The sequence below is a fragment of the Halichoeres trimaculatus genome, unplaced genomic scaffold, assembly GCF_033239565.1.
Source record: "Halichoeres trimaculatus isolate MK-OKI-2021-1 unplaced genomic scaffold, fHalTri1.1 fHalTri1_scaffold_20, whole genome shotgun sequence".
Classification (NCBI taxonomy): Eukaryota; Metazoa; Chordata; class Actinopteri; order Labriformes; family Labridae; genus Halichoeres; species Halichoeres trimaculatus.
In genome coordinates, this window is record NW_027437198.1 from 5711300 (window position 1) to 5725441 (window position 14142).

At 42.2% G+C, this 14142-nt stretch overlaps 1 protein-coding gene across 1 annotated transcript in view; it reads right to left on the minus strand.

Moving 5' to 3' along the window:
• The window catches only part of tex2 (testis expressed 2), a 54120-nt gene that overhangs the window by 24689 nt on the left and 15289 nt on the right, over window positions 1–14142 (minus strand). Inside the window, 2 exon segments of the mRNA XM_074695964.1 lie at window positions 1183–2150; window positions 2153–2955. Of these exon segments, the coding sequence (XP_074552065.1) occupies window positions 1183–2150; window positions 2153–2930 (1746 nt within the window). The 5' untranslated portion in view covers window positions 2931–2955.

A 14142-nucleotide genomic window follows, 5' to 3' on the forward strand; every position in this document is an offset into this window, starting at 1 on the left:
GCTAACTTCAGACACCAACACCATGTTGGAAGAGCTTCACTTGCTGTGAGCAGACAGGATCCAGGAGACAGAGATGGAGCGTGACTAAAGAAGCTCAGTCCTGGACCCTGTGGAGGTGGAGGCTGGCTGACTGGACAATGATGGACAAGCTGTCGTCTCTGATTTTTCTATTTGACACTGATTTTATTCTTATATACATATATACATACATATTTATATATATATATATATATATATATATATATATATATATATATATATATATATATACTCTGTTCTATTTATTCTATTCTAATACAAGACATTTCTTCTTACTTTACTAACTTTTTACACATTTTTATCTTTAAATAATAACTTGAAATAAGACATTTTTTCTGGACTGATCGAGTGAATGTGGCTTGTATTAAGTCTAAAAAGGCTTTTTTATTTTTTACAGGTTAAAATAACACATGAATGCTTGGTTAGATTTCTATTTTTTGCAGTGTGGGATGAAGACTGCAGTTTCCATGAGTACTACATCCCACAATGCTTAAGATGTCAGCTTGTCTATTTTTTTAATATTACTTTTCCTACTTTAGGACAACTTTTTGCATGATGCAGCAAGTTACGAGCAAATGTATGAACCAATGTGGTCACTTGGGTTGCAAAGAGGTGGAAAATTTCCAGTAAAAGCGTTTCCTGAAAATTTCCATGGTAATGTTAGCTCAGGAACATTGAAAACTTTCAGGAGTTCGTTGCTGTCAACTAAAATTATTTTTTTCTAAAACTTTAGGAAATTTTGTCTCTGAAATTTTCGCAAATTTGCCTTCTTTTACTAATCAACTTGAAAGAGGTTTTCAAAAACCAACATGATTGCATGCAAATTCTGCTGTTCCATGAATCACATGTGGAAACAATTCCAAGCATATTTGATCATCATCAATCTCTAATTTATGAGCCTACAGCCTTTCCATCAAGACCACTTTTCTAGATTTGGAGTCTAGAAATCCTGTTCAGGTAAGTTTCAGCACTAAGGCAAATATAAATGATGGCATGGTTAAATGCTCATCAAAATATGTATACATTTTGGAGCATAGCTACAACTATTATTTATGCCTTTATTTATGACAGTTAGACAAAGTTAGGAGAAATTCCAAAAATTCCCTGATCATTCATATTTGACATAAAGCAAAGGTTCCCTACCTTAAATATTCCTGGTTCTTTGATGTCCAGCTGGGACACATTCCACTGCTCCGTCCTTCGTCTCCATCTGTTTGAGGAGCTATGCGAAGAGGACAACCAAAGAACGAGCAAAACTATCATGAACCCCACCACTATCCCGTGCACCACCGCACACGCATACGGAGGCACTGGGAGAAGGAGATACAAGTACACCAACTGTGTCAGGAAAATAAGAGCAGTCACAGGTACGGAGTTCAACTCTTCCTCAAATATCTCCTCCTCCTCTGTGTCCAGTTCACTACACAACCCAGTGCTACCAGTATGGGGCTGCCGGGACCCAGGGTGATCCCCATCTGCTGTTTCTGTATCAGTACAAATGTCAAAGTCCTCACTGTAAAGTTCACAGAAATCCTCGTCCTCTTGTTTGGCTACCAGCGCAGACATCGAGCACCGGCCCAGAGTGAAAGACGGAGACTTGGGGAAAGTGGACGAAGAGTTCTGGGAGGGAGCTGGAGCAGGCGCCAGTGATGGGAAGGAGAAGAAAACAGAGTCAGGGCCCTTCCCTGTCGGGGTTTCTTCCTCATCTTCTTCACCTTCTGCACCTTCCTCTTCCTTGATGCTGTAGTTGTTGTTACTCTCTGCATGTCCATTCACGGCAGTCACTCCACTGAGCTCCGTCGCACTGGCGGACAGTGATTTAGCTCGATGAGTGGCGCCTCCAGCAGCTCCCATGCCAGACTCATCCCCCATGATCTTACTAAAAAGCTGCAGGGGGTCTGACATCACCTCTGAGAGACGCCGCTTTGTATCCTCTATCCTGGCCTCCACCTCCTGGACCTTGAAGAACGACCTCCCATCAGGGGACATGATGGGGGAGGAGGGGGCTGTTTTGGAGTCGCCACCCGTCTGAGTGACAGTGACGGGGCCGGAGGAGAGGCGGGGCTGGGAAAACTGTTTGAAGAGCTGTATGTTACGAGGTGGAGCCCGCTGGAGGGCTGGACTTGCTGTTGCTGTTGAGGTGGTTGATGGAGGAAGTGGAGCAGAGGCCCGTCCTGGTGTTCAGCCTTGGAAGTGTCCGTGGAGAGAGACTTAACGAAAGATTTCATTAAGTGACGGTGCCTTGTGTGAGGTGGTGCATTTGCAGCAGGTGCAGGAGTGGGTTCTCGAGACTCTACGTCATTGGACAAAGATCTGACCAAGCTCAGGAATGGTTTAGAGGATGGTAGTGCTGCAGACTTGCACGGGGAGGAGGAGCTGGAGCTGGTTGAGGGGGGATTGGCTGAGGGTCGCTCTGAGGGCCAGGAGGAGCTGGCAGGGGGGTTGGAGTTCAAATGGGGCAGAGCTGGAGTGGGGATTATTGTCATGGCAGGGGAGGGCGAGTGTGGAAGAGGGTCTGAGGACAGGGTGGTGGAGGAAACAGGGAGAACAGCAGCTCCTGAGGAGATCTCAACATCCGTGGAGTCAAACAGCAGCTCCTCGTTTGCTTCCAAGCCTGTGGCGACTAACTGATCATCCACCCCCAGAGCATCCACCCCCAGAGTCCCCTCTGCACCTTCAAACCCAGGTTTATCCCTATCAGATCCAAGAGGGACCCCGTAGAGTTCCTCCTCATCATCGTCTTCTTCTTTCCCCAGAGCAGAGAAGTGGATGGTGATGGTGTCACGGGAGAGGGAGCGCTGCACTTGCAGCTTGGGTCCAGAGGCATGGCGAGGGGGGGTAGTGTCGGCGTGCTGGCCACTTCCCCTGCTGCTGCTGCCCTGAGTGCTCATCGCCACCCTGCACAGGGCTCACAGCCTGGAAGAGACACAGAGACAGAAGAAGGAAACGGTTATTAACAAAGACTGATAGAAAAAACTCAACCTATCACCCGCCTCTGCGATTGCTTCGGATACTTCACCCCCACATGTCACGTAGACAGTGAAGATATCTACCTCACAGCTCTTCAGTCTCCTTCATGTGGGCGGATCAAACAGGTACATCAGTGCCCCCCAATCCATTAGCCCTCATTACGTGAGACTCCACCTGACAGGCCGAGCCACACTCAGATCTGCCCCCTCTCTGTCTTACCAACCTGCCCACTCCCTCACCTCCTCTATGCCCACATGATTAATGGGTTATTTCAGAACAGGTGAGGAGTGAAGAAAGAGAGCTCAGGATCTGAGCTGTGTGTAACCACACCCCTCCACTGGGGACACACTAATCACAGCTGATTCAATGCTGTGAAACAGGGAGGGAGAGAAAAAAGAGAAGACAACTTATGGAAAGGGTGTTAAAATCTTTCTCTGTTGGTTGAAGGTTGCAGTTAAAGCTCCTCTGAGGAGTTTGAAGCCTTTTCTAAACATACTGATGTGAATTCTAATGACTGTACTTGATGGAAAAATAAAAAGAGTTCAGATCATCAGGGAAATGGATTTCTCTTGAGGTTCTTCTAACATCTGAAACATCAGCTGCAGGTTGATGCCGGATGAAAAGTGACAGAGTGCTGCCTCAACAACCCTTTGTTTTAACATTTCAAAAAGAAATCAAAGTGAAAGAAAGTTTGACTATTAAAAAACAGGATGAGATGTTTCATCACAAAACACGACATACGTGTTCAGAATACAACCTCGAGACGTAAAAGGTAACTCAATGGTTACTTCTAGGCCTCTATACATGTGTGTCAGTGTCTGTGTCGGCCTTGAACCCTCTCCTCTGTCTGAATGTTGATGTTTTGGTTGTTTCCAGACATTTCTGGGCGGAGAGTAAGCGTGGTTGTGTCAGCCAATCACAGCCTGCCCAGTGTGCAAGTGACTTTGCGTGTTGATGACAGCGAGTGGAAGAAGCTAATCAGAGCAGCTAAGGTAGTTGACGTAGCATGGAGAAAGAAAGACACAACCAACTTAAGGAGCAGCACAGGGTGAAAAGCGACGCTGGTTGGTTTTTCGGTTGACCAGGTATGTGTCAAATACTCGTGGTTAGCTTGTGCTAACATGCCAAGTCAGGTGCACGGCTCTCAAGTCTCTCCTATGTAGAAACGGGATGCTGCAGGTGGTTGCTGGGCTAGTGAGTGTGTTCACCTAGCTTCAGTCAGAGGAGTAAAAGCCCTGAAAAATGGGTAATTCAATTAATTTAAGATATACGCGATGCACTCCTCAGCTCAGATGTATTTTACTGACTGAGACACAGTCATAGAGTTACAGTCCCTGCTACCATGCTAGGATGCTAAACACAACGTGGCAATAAAAGCAGACAAACTCCAAACTTTGTGGAAAGAAAAACATGGAACACTAAACAGCCACTCTGGAAACACTACAAACGCTCAAGACAAGACACACAACACATATCACAAGCCTGTACCTGCAAAAGGGGGTATAATGCATGTGTCAGTGTCAGTCCACATCATTCTTTTGCACATGCGCCCCCTGCTGGTATCCCTGGAAAACCACTCTAAAACCACTCTAAAGGCTCATTTATACTCCCTTTATATACGAAAATATATCCGTCTGTTTCAAACAGTGTTAATGTAACTGCCCACATACTTTGGTGCGTCCTTTGCGTTGGCATTGCAGTTAACCAATACATCCACCAGGGGGGTTCAGCCCAGACTCAAAAATTTATGACCAATTTATGGCCAATGTGGAGGAATTTCTAATAATAATAATTCCACCTGCATAAAAGACAAAAAATAAAGGCAGTGTTGTCGGTGAGGCAGTTAAATACATTGTGAAAGATTTGCCATTGTTATTTCTTCTTTGTATCTCACTAAGGGGCTGTTTACAGGACAACAGTTTTAGGGTGAACGGAAACGGCGTTTCAACCGACCTGAAACGCAAACTTTTTGAAAAGGGCCTTGGAAGGGCCAGAGTGGAATGTTTCTGAAACACTGCAGCGTTGCCATGTAAACAGTGAGCTGGCGTTTTCAGTGGAAACGATGACGCCACACCCCGCTTCCCATGAGCGCATACAACAGGACAACAGTACAGCTGTTAGGATCGTCGCAAACTACCGTGTTGTGCTTGTTCTGCTGAGTCTGCTGAATCTGCTGACTGTCTTTCAACAAAATGTGCATCTGTTGTTCCACTTTTGCACTTCGAATTCCCCAATACACCAGATGATCGGCTCAACTCTACTTCAGTGGAAATCTCCCAAAAGCTGCTTCTGGACAAGACAGTTAAAGCACCACCTGCAGGCCTGGCAAGCTCACTGCAGCGTTTTCAGTGTTAAAGCAGATTTTTTCCACTGCATGTTTACTGCGTTTTAGCATTTTCAGATGAAACGTTGTCATGTAAACAGGGCCTAAAGCCTTGTATCAGGTAGTAACAGCAACACTGCCCCCACAGTTTCCAGTGGTACTGCTCTGTTTAGTCAGAATCCATAAGCTTCACGGCAACATGCAGAAATACGGACAAAATTAACACAGAGCACGGGCCGAAGGCTGCATCCGTATCTGGATCTGAACGTAATGTTGAGCATAAATTGGCCTTAGCAACTTCACAACCACAAGACAACAGGCACAAACAACAAGATACTGAACACATCAGTAAAGAACAGGGCTCTACACTAACTTTTTCACTGGTAGCACTGGTGCGACCAACTTTCTCAGTTGGTCACACCAGCACATGATTTAGTCGCACAATTTACTTATATGGGGGGGGGGGGGGGGGGGGGGGGGTTGCAACAAGCACTGGTTGACAAAACAGGCTTTTTGTTTTATGTAACTTTAAAGGAAGACAATAAAACATGCAGGGTTATTTTGGTTGACAATTTTTTTTTGTTGAAATAAAAAATAAAAACGAGGCTTTTCATAAAACAATAACTAAAAATCTTCAGTGAATTTACTTAAGTAACCTAAAATGATGGATAAAATGTCTTTCGTTTTTGTCTTTGTCAGTCTGTGTCATACATGAACTCACTTTTACCAATCGGGAGTGCTGGCAGGCTGCCAACACTCCTGAATATGGAGGGAGTCTCCCAATTTTTTTTAACTCTTTCTCCCGCTGTTCTCCTGATTTGTGATTTCTCCTGATTTGTGATTCTCCTGATTATCCCCCAACTTTAAGTTTGCTCCTGTGATCTCTAATATTTTTCTAAGTCAGAGGACGTCCTGTACTTGGGCGTTATATTGAAACTCAAAAACCATCCACCCCTCTCTCTCTTAGTTGGTTTGATCCAAAGACGCTGCAGGACACCTCAAAGACAGAGACAGAGACAGATAAATGTGCAGCACTTGTTAAGAAAGAGTCTATCAGAGCATCAGCTGTTTTCTTTTTTTTTTTTTTCTTTTTTTTTCATGTTGACACGACATATCAGAAGTCACTCTTGTACTGGTTAAAAAGTTGATTCATCCTGTGGTTGCCCTGATCTCTCTATCTAACATAAGGCAAGTTTAGAGCAGTGTGAATCTTATCAGTATAAGAAAAAAAGCTGACTCTAAAGTAGTAAAATGCGTGTCGTTGTAAAGTTCTGTCTGTCTTCGGTGTGTGATGCGCTCACACCCACTGCATCACAGAGGCAGTAGGTGTGTGATGCGCTCACACCCACTGCATCACAGAGGCAGTAGGTGTGTGCTGACACTGACACTGACACAGATCCATGGAGGAGGAGCCCAGTTTAAATGTTGTGTTTACTAATAAGTTACCAAAATTCCTGCTAATCTTAGCATAAAAATAAGATAAAATAAAGAAAAATCTGAGAACAGAAAAAAAATAAAACAAAAAAAATGTGTACAAAGCTAGCTTCTAAATTTTTAATTCCTGAACTATTGCAGCTGTATCATCTAAGTTCTACAGAGAAAGAAGTTGTTAAATAATATTTTCTGCCACTGACCCAAGGGACACCCTGTTGTAGCTCTGGAAGTCCTCTTCCTTTACTTTTATTCAATTAAATAACACAGTTTAAGAGAAACGCCTGAGGACTCTGTGTGTCCCAGTTTCTGTAAAATGGTGAAGTCCAAAGTGTACAGCTTCTAAGTCAATAACAATCCTTCAAGTCTTCCTACACAGCCTTATCAAGTTCACACATGCTTGGCTCCACTCTGACTGTTACGTTTTACATGATTTCTGTGCTTTACAGGATCTTCATAATAAGCTTATAGGTGCATAAATATGATAAACCCTGGTCTGCCCACCCAAGCATAACAATATGCAGGACATAATCACTGACAAGGAAAGTGTCGGGCTCCAGTGATCACAGGGACGAGGAATCTATTTGGTAGTCTCTACGCAGCAGCAGCAGAGTCATCCATCATGCAGTGATTTCACCGAATGAGGCCTCGAGTTGTTATTGAGTTATTGTGCCTGCTTATTCTTCCACATCGCGCAGAGGACATCATCCCTGGTTAGCATTATCAAAAAGGCAGAGCAAAACAACACACACACAGAGGCATGCACAGACAAACAGTCACTGTGGCTCTCTGCACGTTGATTAAAAAAAAAAAAAAGGAATGGAGGGAGACGCAACAGAGGGAAACTCCAGAGCAGTTTGCCCGTGTGATTGCTTGAGTTTCCGAGACAGCCGAGGGGAGAAGGGGGGGGCTGTTTCTGGTTGGCACTTCATCTCCAGAGATTGTGTTAGCTGGGATGGAATAACAGAGCATTTGACTTTCCCAGTCCCAGCCAGATATCCACTTGGCTGTGCTGTGGTGGGGTTATATGTGTGTGTCATTTTGAGTGTATGCGTGTTGATTCAGTAATGGCTTTGCTCCAGGCAAAAGAGATCGAAAAAAGACAAAGAATGAGAGAGACAGATAAAAAAAGAGCAACATAAAGGGAAAAAAAAGACGAGGACCCTCAGGGGGGTCTGTGGAGGCTGCAGACGACCTTTCAGATGTGAGCTTTTGAGCTCAAATAAACAGAGAGAGAAAACAGGAAGGGTGAGATGAGAAAAGTGATGGAGGAGCCAAGAAGGTGGAGGTGCTTGTTGTCCTCATCTGAAGGGCAGACTCCAACACTGTGGAGGTCGACAAGGTGAGGAGAGGAGGATGGTTCCAAGTTTTCCTGGTGTCAGGTTTAAGGGGGGGACAGCCAGGGGACAAAAGAGGGAAAACATCTTCAATCTAATCCTGTGAAATATCAGTTTCTCCTACAACCGTTAGAGGATATTTCACACTGGCAACAAATCCCTGTGCCACACAAGTGTTGCACTGCTGGCATGAAATATTTCTAGTTTGAATCAAAATACGTTGGGACCAAATGTGATTTGATGTCCTCCCTCCCATCAATGTGCTGCTGCCATTCAAAGCCCTGTGTTTGTTTAAGCTGCCTCTTGATGAGGACAACGAAGAGGAAGAGGAAGAGGAAGAGGAGGAGGGGGAGGGGGAGGGGGAGGAGAGGAGTCAAGTCTGGCATGTACACAAGGCTCATCCAATTAATCAAAGCAAGCTGGACCACTTTAATCAGCTAAAGCCAGCACACAGAGAGACAAGAGAGAAAAGGGGAGACATTAAAAGCAGCAGAGGAAGAATGATCCAGGAGGGTGAAGAGACAGTTCGGAGGAAGGAGACAAAAGAAGGAAGCAAAAATCCAACAAGAAAACAATTATATTTCTTATGCAGGTTTTGTTTCTGTATTTCAAATATTCCCTCCTCAATCTGCAAATTTGCTCGCTGCCAACGTCTCCATATTCAGGCCCAGAAATAAAAAAAGGACATAAGAGATTTTAAGAGGAAGGAGGAGTTGTTTTACAAAAAGAGATGGAGACGTATTTATGGCCGACAGTTTGTGCCTCTTTCAGCACATCTTGTCTCTCCTCTCTCAGCCGAATGATTCGCTGAAAACCACTTTAATTTACTTCAATCTAAGAGCCAAGAGGCACTCTTCATTTGTTCAGCAACTCCAGTTGTGCCTCAAAAAACAACACTTGCATCATGTTTTGTGAGTCTAACACTCCCTGTTAAAACACAGCTGATATGTTGTGGTGGAAGGAAGCAGCTGATTCCTTATTCCTCTGCCTGGCTCCATCCACAGGTAGCAAAACTTCAACACCTTGAATAAAAAACAACCGTGAAACATCTGACCACTATCTCTGCTGGAACAAAGTTTTTCTTCTCCCATTCACTTCCTGCTCTTGGAGTGAATGTAGTATCAAAGCAAATACGAAGAATCGAGAAAATTGTTAAAAGAAAATGTAATTTTACAGGAAATGTTCTGTAATTATAGTAGACATTAGATTTACAGATATTTGCAGTAATTTTACATGGTGAAAAAAACAAAAAACAAAACAAAAAAACAGAATTTTACGGTAATTAACCCTTAATTTTTAAAGTATTTTTTTCTGTTTTTCAAAAACATTACAAGAAAATGTAAAATTAAAGAATTTATCTGTAAATTTTACAGAATTTATCTGTAAAATGACATCCCAGATGTTTTTTTAAATTTATTTATTTTATTTTTTTTCTAAGTATTATGCCGGCTGAACCCTGCACCCTCCTCACTCACGGTTTCCATTCACTGTTTAAAAAAAAAAAAAAAATGTAAAAAAACAGTAAAAGCCCTGGCAGCAAAGTTTCCAGACAGATACCTTAAAATTACAGTCAAACACTGTAAAAACATGGAGCTATGTAAAATAACTAAGTTAATACTAAAAATACAGGGCTACACTGTAGAAAAGAAAAAGAACTTTAAAAAAAATGGGGTAAGCACTGGCAGCAAAGTTTCCAGACAAATACTTTAAAATTACAGTCATACACTGTAAAATTTAGTCCTGTATTTTTACAGTTATTTCATGTTCCATGTTTTTACAGTGTTTGACTGTAATTTTAGGTTATCCATCTGGAAACTTTTCTGCCAGTGCTTTTACTGTTCTTTACAGGTTTCTTTTTACAGTGTAGGTCTGATAAGATTACTTTCACTGAGCTTTACTTGTAAATTTAAAATCCATCCAGCTCTCAGGGAAGTTTATCAGATTCCAAGCTGCTTCCTCTTCAGCCAGAAAAGGCTGAACACAATTATTTGGCACATGTTGTAGCATTCCCAAAGACCAGAAACAATCATCTGGGTCTTTTTAAGGGTTATTCACATCTTAAGTCAGAGTACTAAGCTCTTTAGTTCCCATTTAAGCTTATATATCAATACTATTGTCTTAAAGATAATATAAAAGATAAGATAATAAATACAGGCATATTCAGCAAAATCTAGAAGTTAGATTCTGGATTGAAACCCTCCCCTACTCACCCCTTCCATAGGTGAAGCTACAGGAGCCTTTGAGGACAAGAGGCTGCTCAAATACATGATAAGTTTGAACCTACATTTAGTTTATCTGACCATCAGAAATCTCCATCTATACAAAAAAAATGTGTACATTGTCTCCAAACCAGTGTGCAACCTCTCACTAAGTATCAAAACAAAAACTTCAAGATGGCAGCCTCCATGGAAGAGGACCTTCACCTGTTTAAAATAAAAGACTCATTTTGGGAAACAAAAACAAAATGATCTTTATATTCAGGTGATTACATACTTATTTTATCAATGATGAATAATACACTCTACACATTTCTGAGTCTACTATAATAAATGCTGCTTTCTATCTCACACCGTACCTTTAAATACTACACATTACTTCAAATTGTCATTTTCACATGGAGTAAGATTTAGTAGCTTTAGCTTCTGTTTGATACAGATGATTAATTGTTCTTTAGCTACACCTAATAGAGACCTCAGACTGAATATCCTCATTCCTAAATCATGCACACAGGATTTGGTTCTTTGGGGCGATCATTTTTGAAAAACCCAAAAAGGGGAAGTACTACCAGACCCCTTGGAGATACTGCAGAAATACCCAAAGATACTGAAAAACAACAAAGAAGATTTATACAACATTCATTTAGTTAAAAGATTCCTTTTCTGCTTGAAGTTAAAATTTTCTAGGACGTTAACATAAATAATGTTTCATGTCTGATTAATTGACATGATTTATTAACAGAAAAAGAGCGTCAGCCCTTTGCTCAAATATATGACTCTTGTTCAAAAAAAAAAAAAACGCCTCAAAATTTTAATAGATTAAGCTTTGCAGACAGTGTACAGTGCTTCCCACTGGTCACAACCACAACGAAATGAGGGGTGTTTTTGATGCGTGTGCCGTGTAGTGATGGGAAGTTCAGCTCTTTTCAGAGAACTGGTTCTTCTGGCTCAGCTCCCTAAAAAGAGCTGGCTCCTGAACGACTCCTTATTAAGTATTATTTGTAACCTTATATTTTGGCCTAATCTGGCAAATATAAACGATTTGTGAATAAATTAACACTTTTGCATTCAGAGTTTAAATCAGAAGCCTCATCATTGCCTCATTTTGTGCATTCGTTCTGTTAGAAAACAGGCATTCTTACTTTTGAAATTTTAATCAAACTTTTTTGCACAAAAAAATAAATAAATAAACAAAGATGCTGATCCCAATGCTGCTTCATTTGCGATATTTACAAGTTCCCGTAACGCAACACTTTCCTCCTAGCTGCTGTCTTCACAGAATGGAGACTAGACGCGTAACCTGTCTTAGGGGTCGTTCACACGACAACGGTTTTAGGGTGAAACACAAAATTTTTGTTGTGTTTCAGCCTCGTGTTTACACGGAAACTGCGTTTCAGCCGACTCAAAACCAGTAAACCGTTGTTTTCAGTGGAAACCCTGACGTCACACTCAACAGGACAACAGTACCGTTGTTATGATCATCATGAACTACCGTGTTGTGCTTGTGTTGCTCAATCTGCTGAATCTGCTGACTGTCTTACAACAAAATGTGCATCTATTGCTCCACTTTTGAACTTAGTATTCCCCAATACACCAGATGATCGTCTCAACTCCACTTCAGTGTAGATCTCCCAAAAGCTGCTTCTGGACAAGACAGTTATAGCACCACCTACAGGCCTGGCATGCTAACTACAGTGTCTTCAGTCCCTCGGCGTTTTTGTGTAAACGCAGATTTTTTTCACTGTGTTTAAGCGTTTTCAGATGAAATGGGGCCTTAGTGTCCCGCTCTGTGCTATCAATCAAAACAACACCACTTGACATAACTTTACGACCTAAAAGGAGGACGTGTTCGGGCAAAAGAGGATGTTTAGACGCCCAACTTGAGCATTAAACCTTTCCTCAAATTCATAAACTTCTGCATCATCTTTGATCGTCCAACCTGCTCCTACACTCACTGCACACAAAGTTTTCCTTCATCTATCAAACTCGAAACACTTGATTCAATTAATGACAACGATGTGCTGAGCTCCTCTCCCCAACACATAAAGTTTTTGAGTTCTCGTCCTGCCTTTGGTTCTGATTCTTTCAAAATCCAGCTTACTCTCGCTGTTTTCCCCCCAAGGTTTCCTACTGCAGATTTGAGTTGGCACGCCAGATTTCAGAGATCAAACAGAAAAGTTAAACGAGGAGAAAAAATGGAGGCTTGTGTTTCGAGCATACTGAGTGGATGAATCTGATGCAGTAAGAAAATGAAGAGCAAGACGAGCGAGAAGAAAGTGGGCCTGACATTAAAAGGAGGATGATGAAGAAAGACTGGAGGATGCAGAGAAACAGGAGGTGAACAAAGGATGTGCTGAGAGAAAGAGGGAGCAGACAGTCATGACTAATACACACAAAAGCATGCAGAAAACATGCACGACGAGCTGGGAGGTCACATGATGCAGCCAGCTTCCTTGATGGGAATGAATGCAAACAAAGGTGAAACAAAGGGAGAGTGGAGGGGCAGAGAGCACGTGAAGCAGATGTAAAGAGAGAAAGAGGAGACACAAAGACTGGAGAGGGTTGTTTGTCCTCGGGCAGAGGGCGGCCACAGAGAAGCAGGAAAACACTTCACAGGCCTTTATTTGTCATGGTTACTCGTCACCACTGGCATTAATGAGCATGCATGTTCAACCATTGTGCTGCACAGTTAGCTATGATTAGGTGATGCAGCACTGAGGATAGGAAGATGAATGATGTGACAGAAGGATTTCACTGGTTGTTTCCTTCGTTTCTTTTCAAAAAGGTCAGAAAAACAAACAAACAGCAGCAAAAAGACGACCATGGATGAAGAGATCCATCATCACGTCTCGTTTACCAGAGGACGTGTAGCTTTGTATCTAACACAAAATGAAACTCTGACCTGGCTCAGACGATGAGGAAACAACTCAGGAAGCAGGTCTTAAAATAGCTCCAGGAAGAGCGGGGGCTGTGGAGGTGGCAGTCACAAAACACCCGACCGGAAGGTTACCAAACTTGCTTAGGACATAAAGGCGGTGGAATAAAAGAGGAAAAATGTTACAACGACACGTTTTCAGCCTTCCTGCTCTGTCCACAGCAGTGGGCAAGCCTGTGTATATAAGAGGTTTGATTAAAACTGAACGGCAACAATATCCTGTACAAATACGAGGGGATATGATCAGGGAGTTCATGGAGGCTGCTTCAATCATCAACCTGGAGTGACAACTGAGAACAATCCACTGATCTGTTCAACCTGGAAAATGATGAATCCATTCTTCTGATTAACAAGATGATTTACCTCAGACAACGTACTTATATAAGTACTGATTGAATTCTGTCAAAAGTACCGGGTACCGATTTGTGTAAAATCAAAAGGCACCATGTTTAGGTACCTTAATGCATCCTTGTGACTCTGAGGGAGTTAAAGAGTAGGTGATTTTCCATGCTGGACATGAACACAACATTGCAAGATTACATATTGACAAGTAAATATGTTAAGTTGAAAAATTGTATATTTTAATGATGATTGATGTTTTTTTTACCACATAAACACAAAAAAGTACTGAAAATTGGTACGGTTGAGTACCGATACCGATACCATACCGTTTCAAATGTGATGCCTGCTACTTTTATAAGTACTGACCATAGGCTGTAAAAAAGACTGGACGTCCTCTTGCTCAGCTTGAAGTGAGGTCTCCACAAAAACTACTCCCCCTGGTGGCTGGCTGCAGTATAGGTTAAAAAATCTATCTCCCTGGTCATTCCAGATGGGCTGTGGTCAAACTTTAAAAAATGAATACACCTCGTAGAAATGTTTCTCATGTCT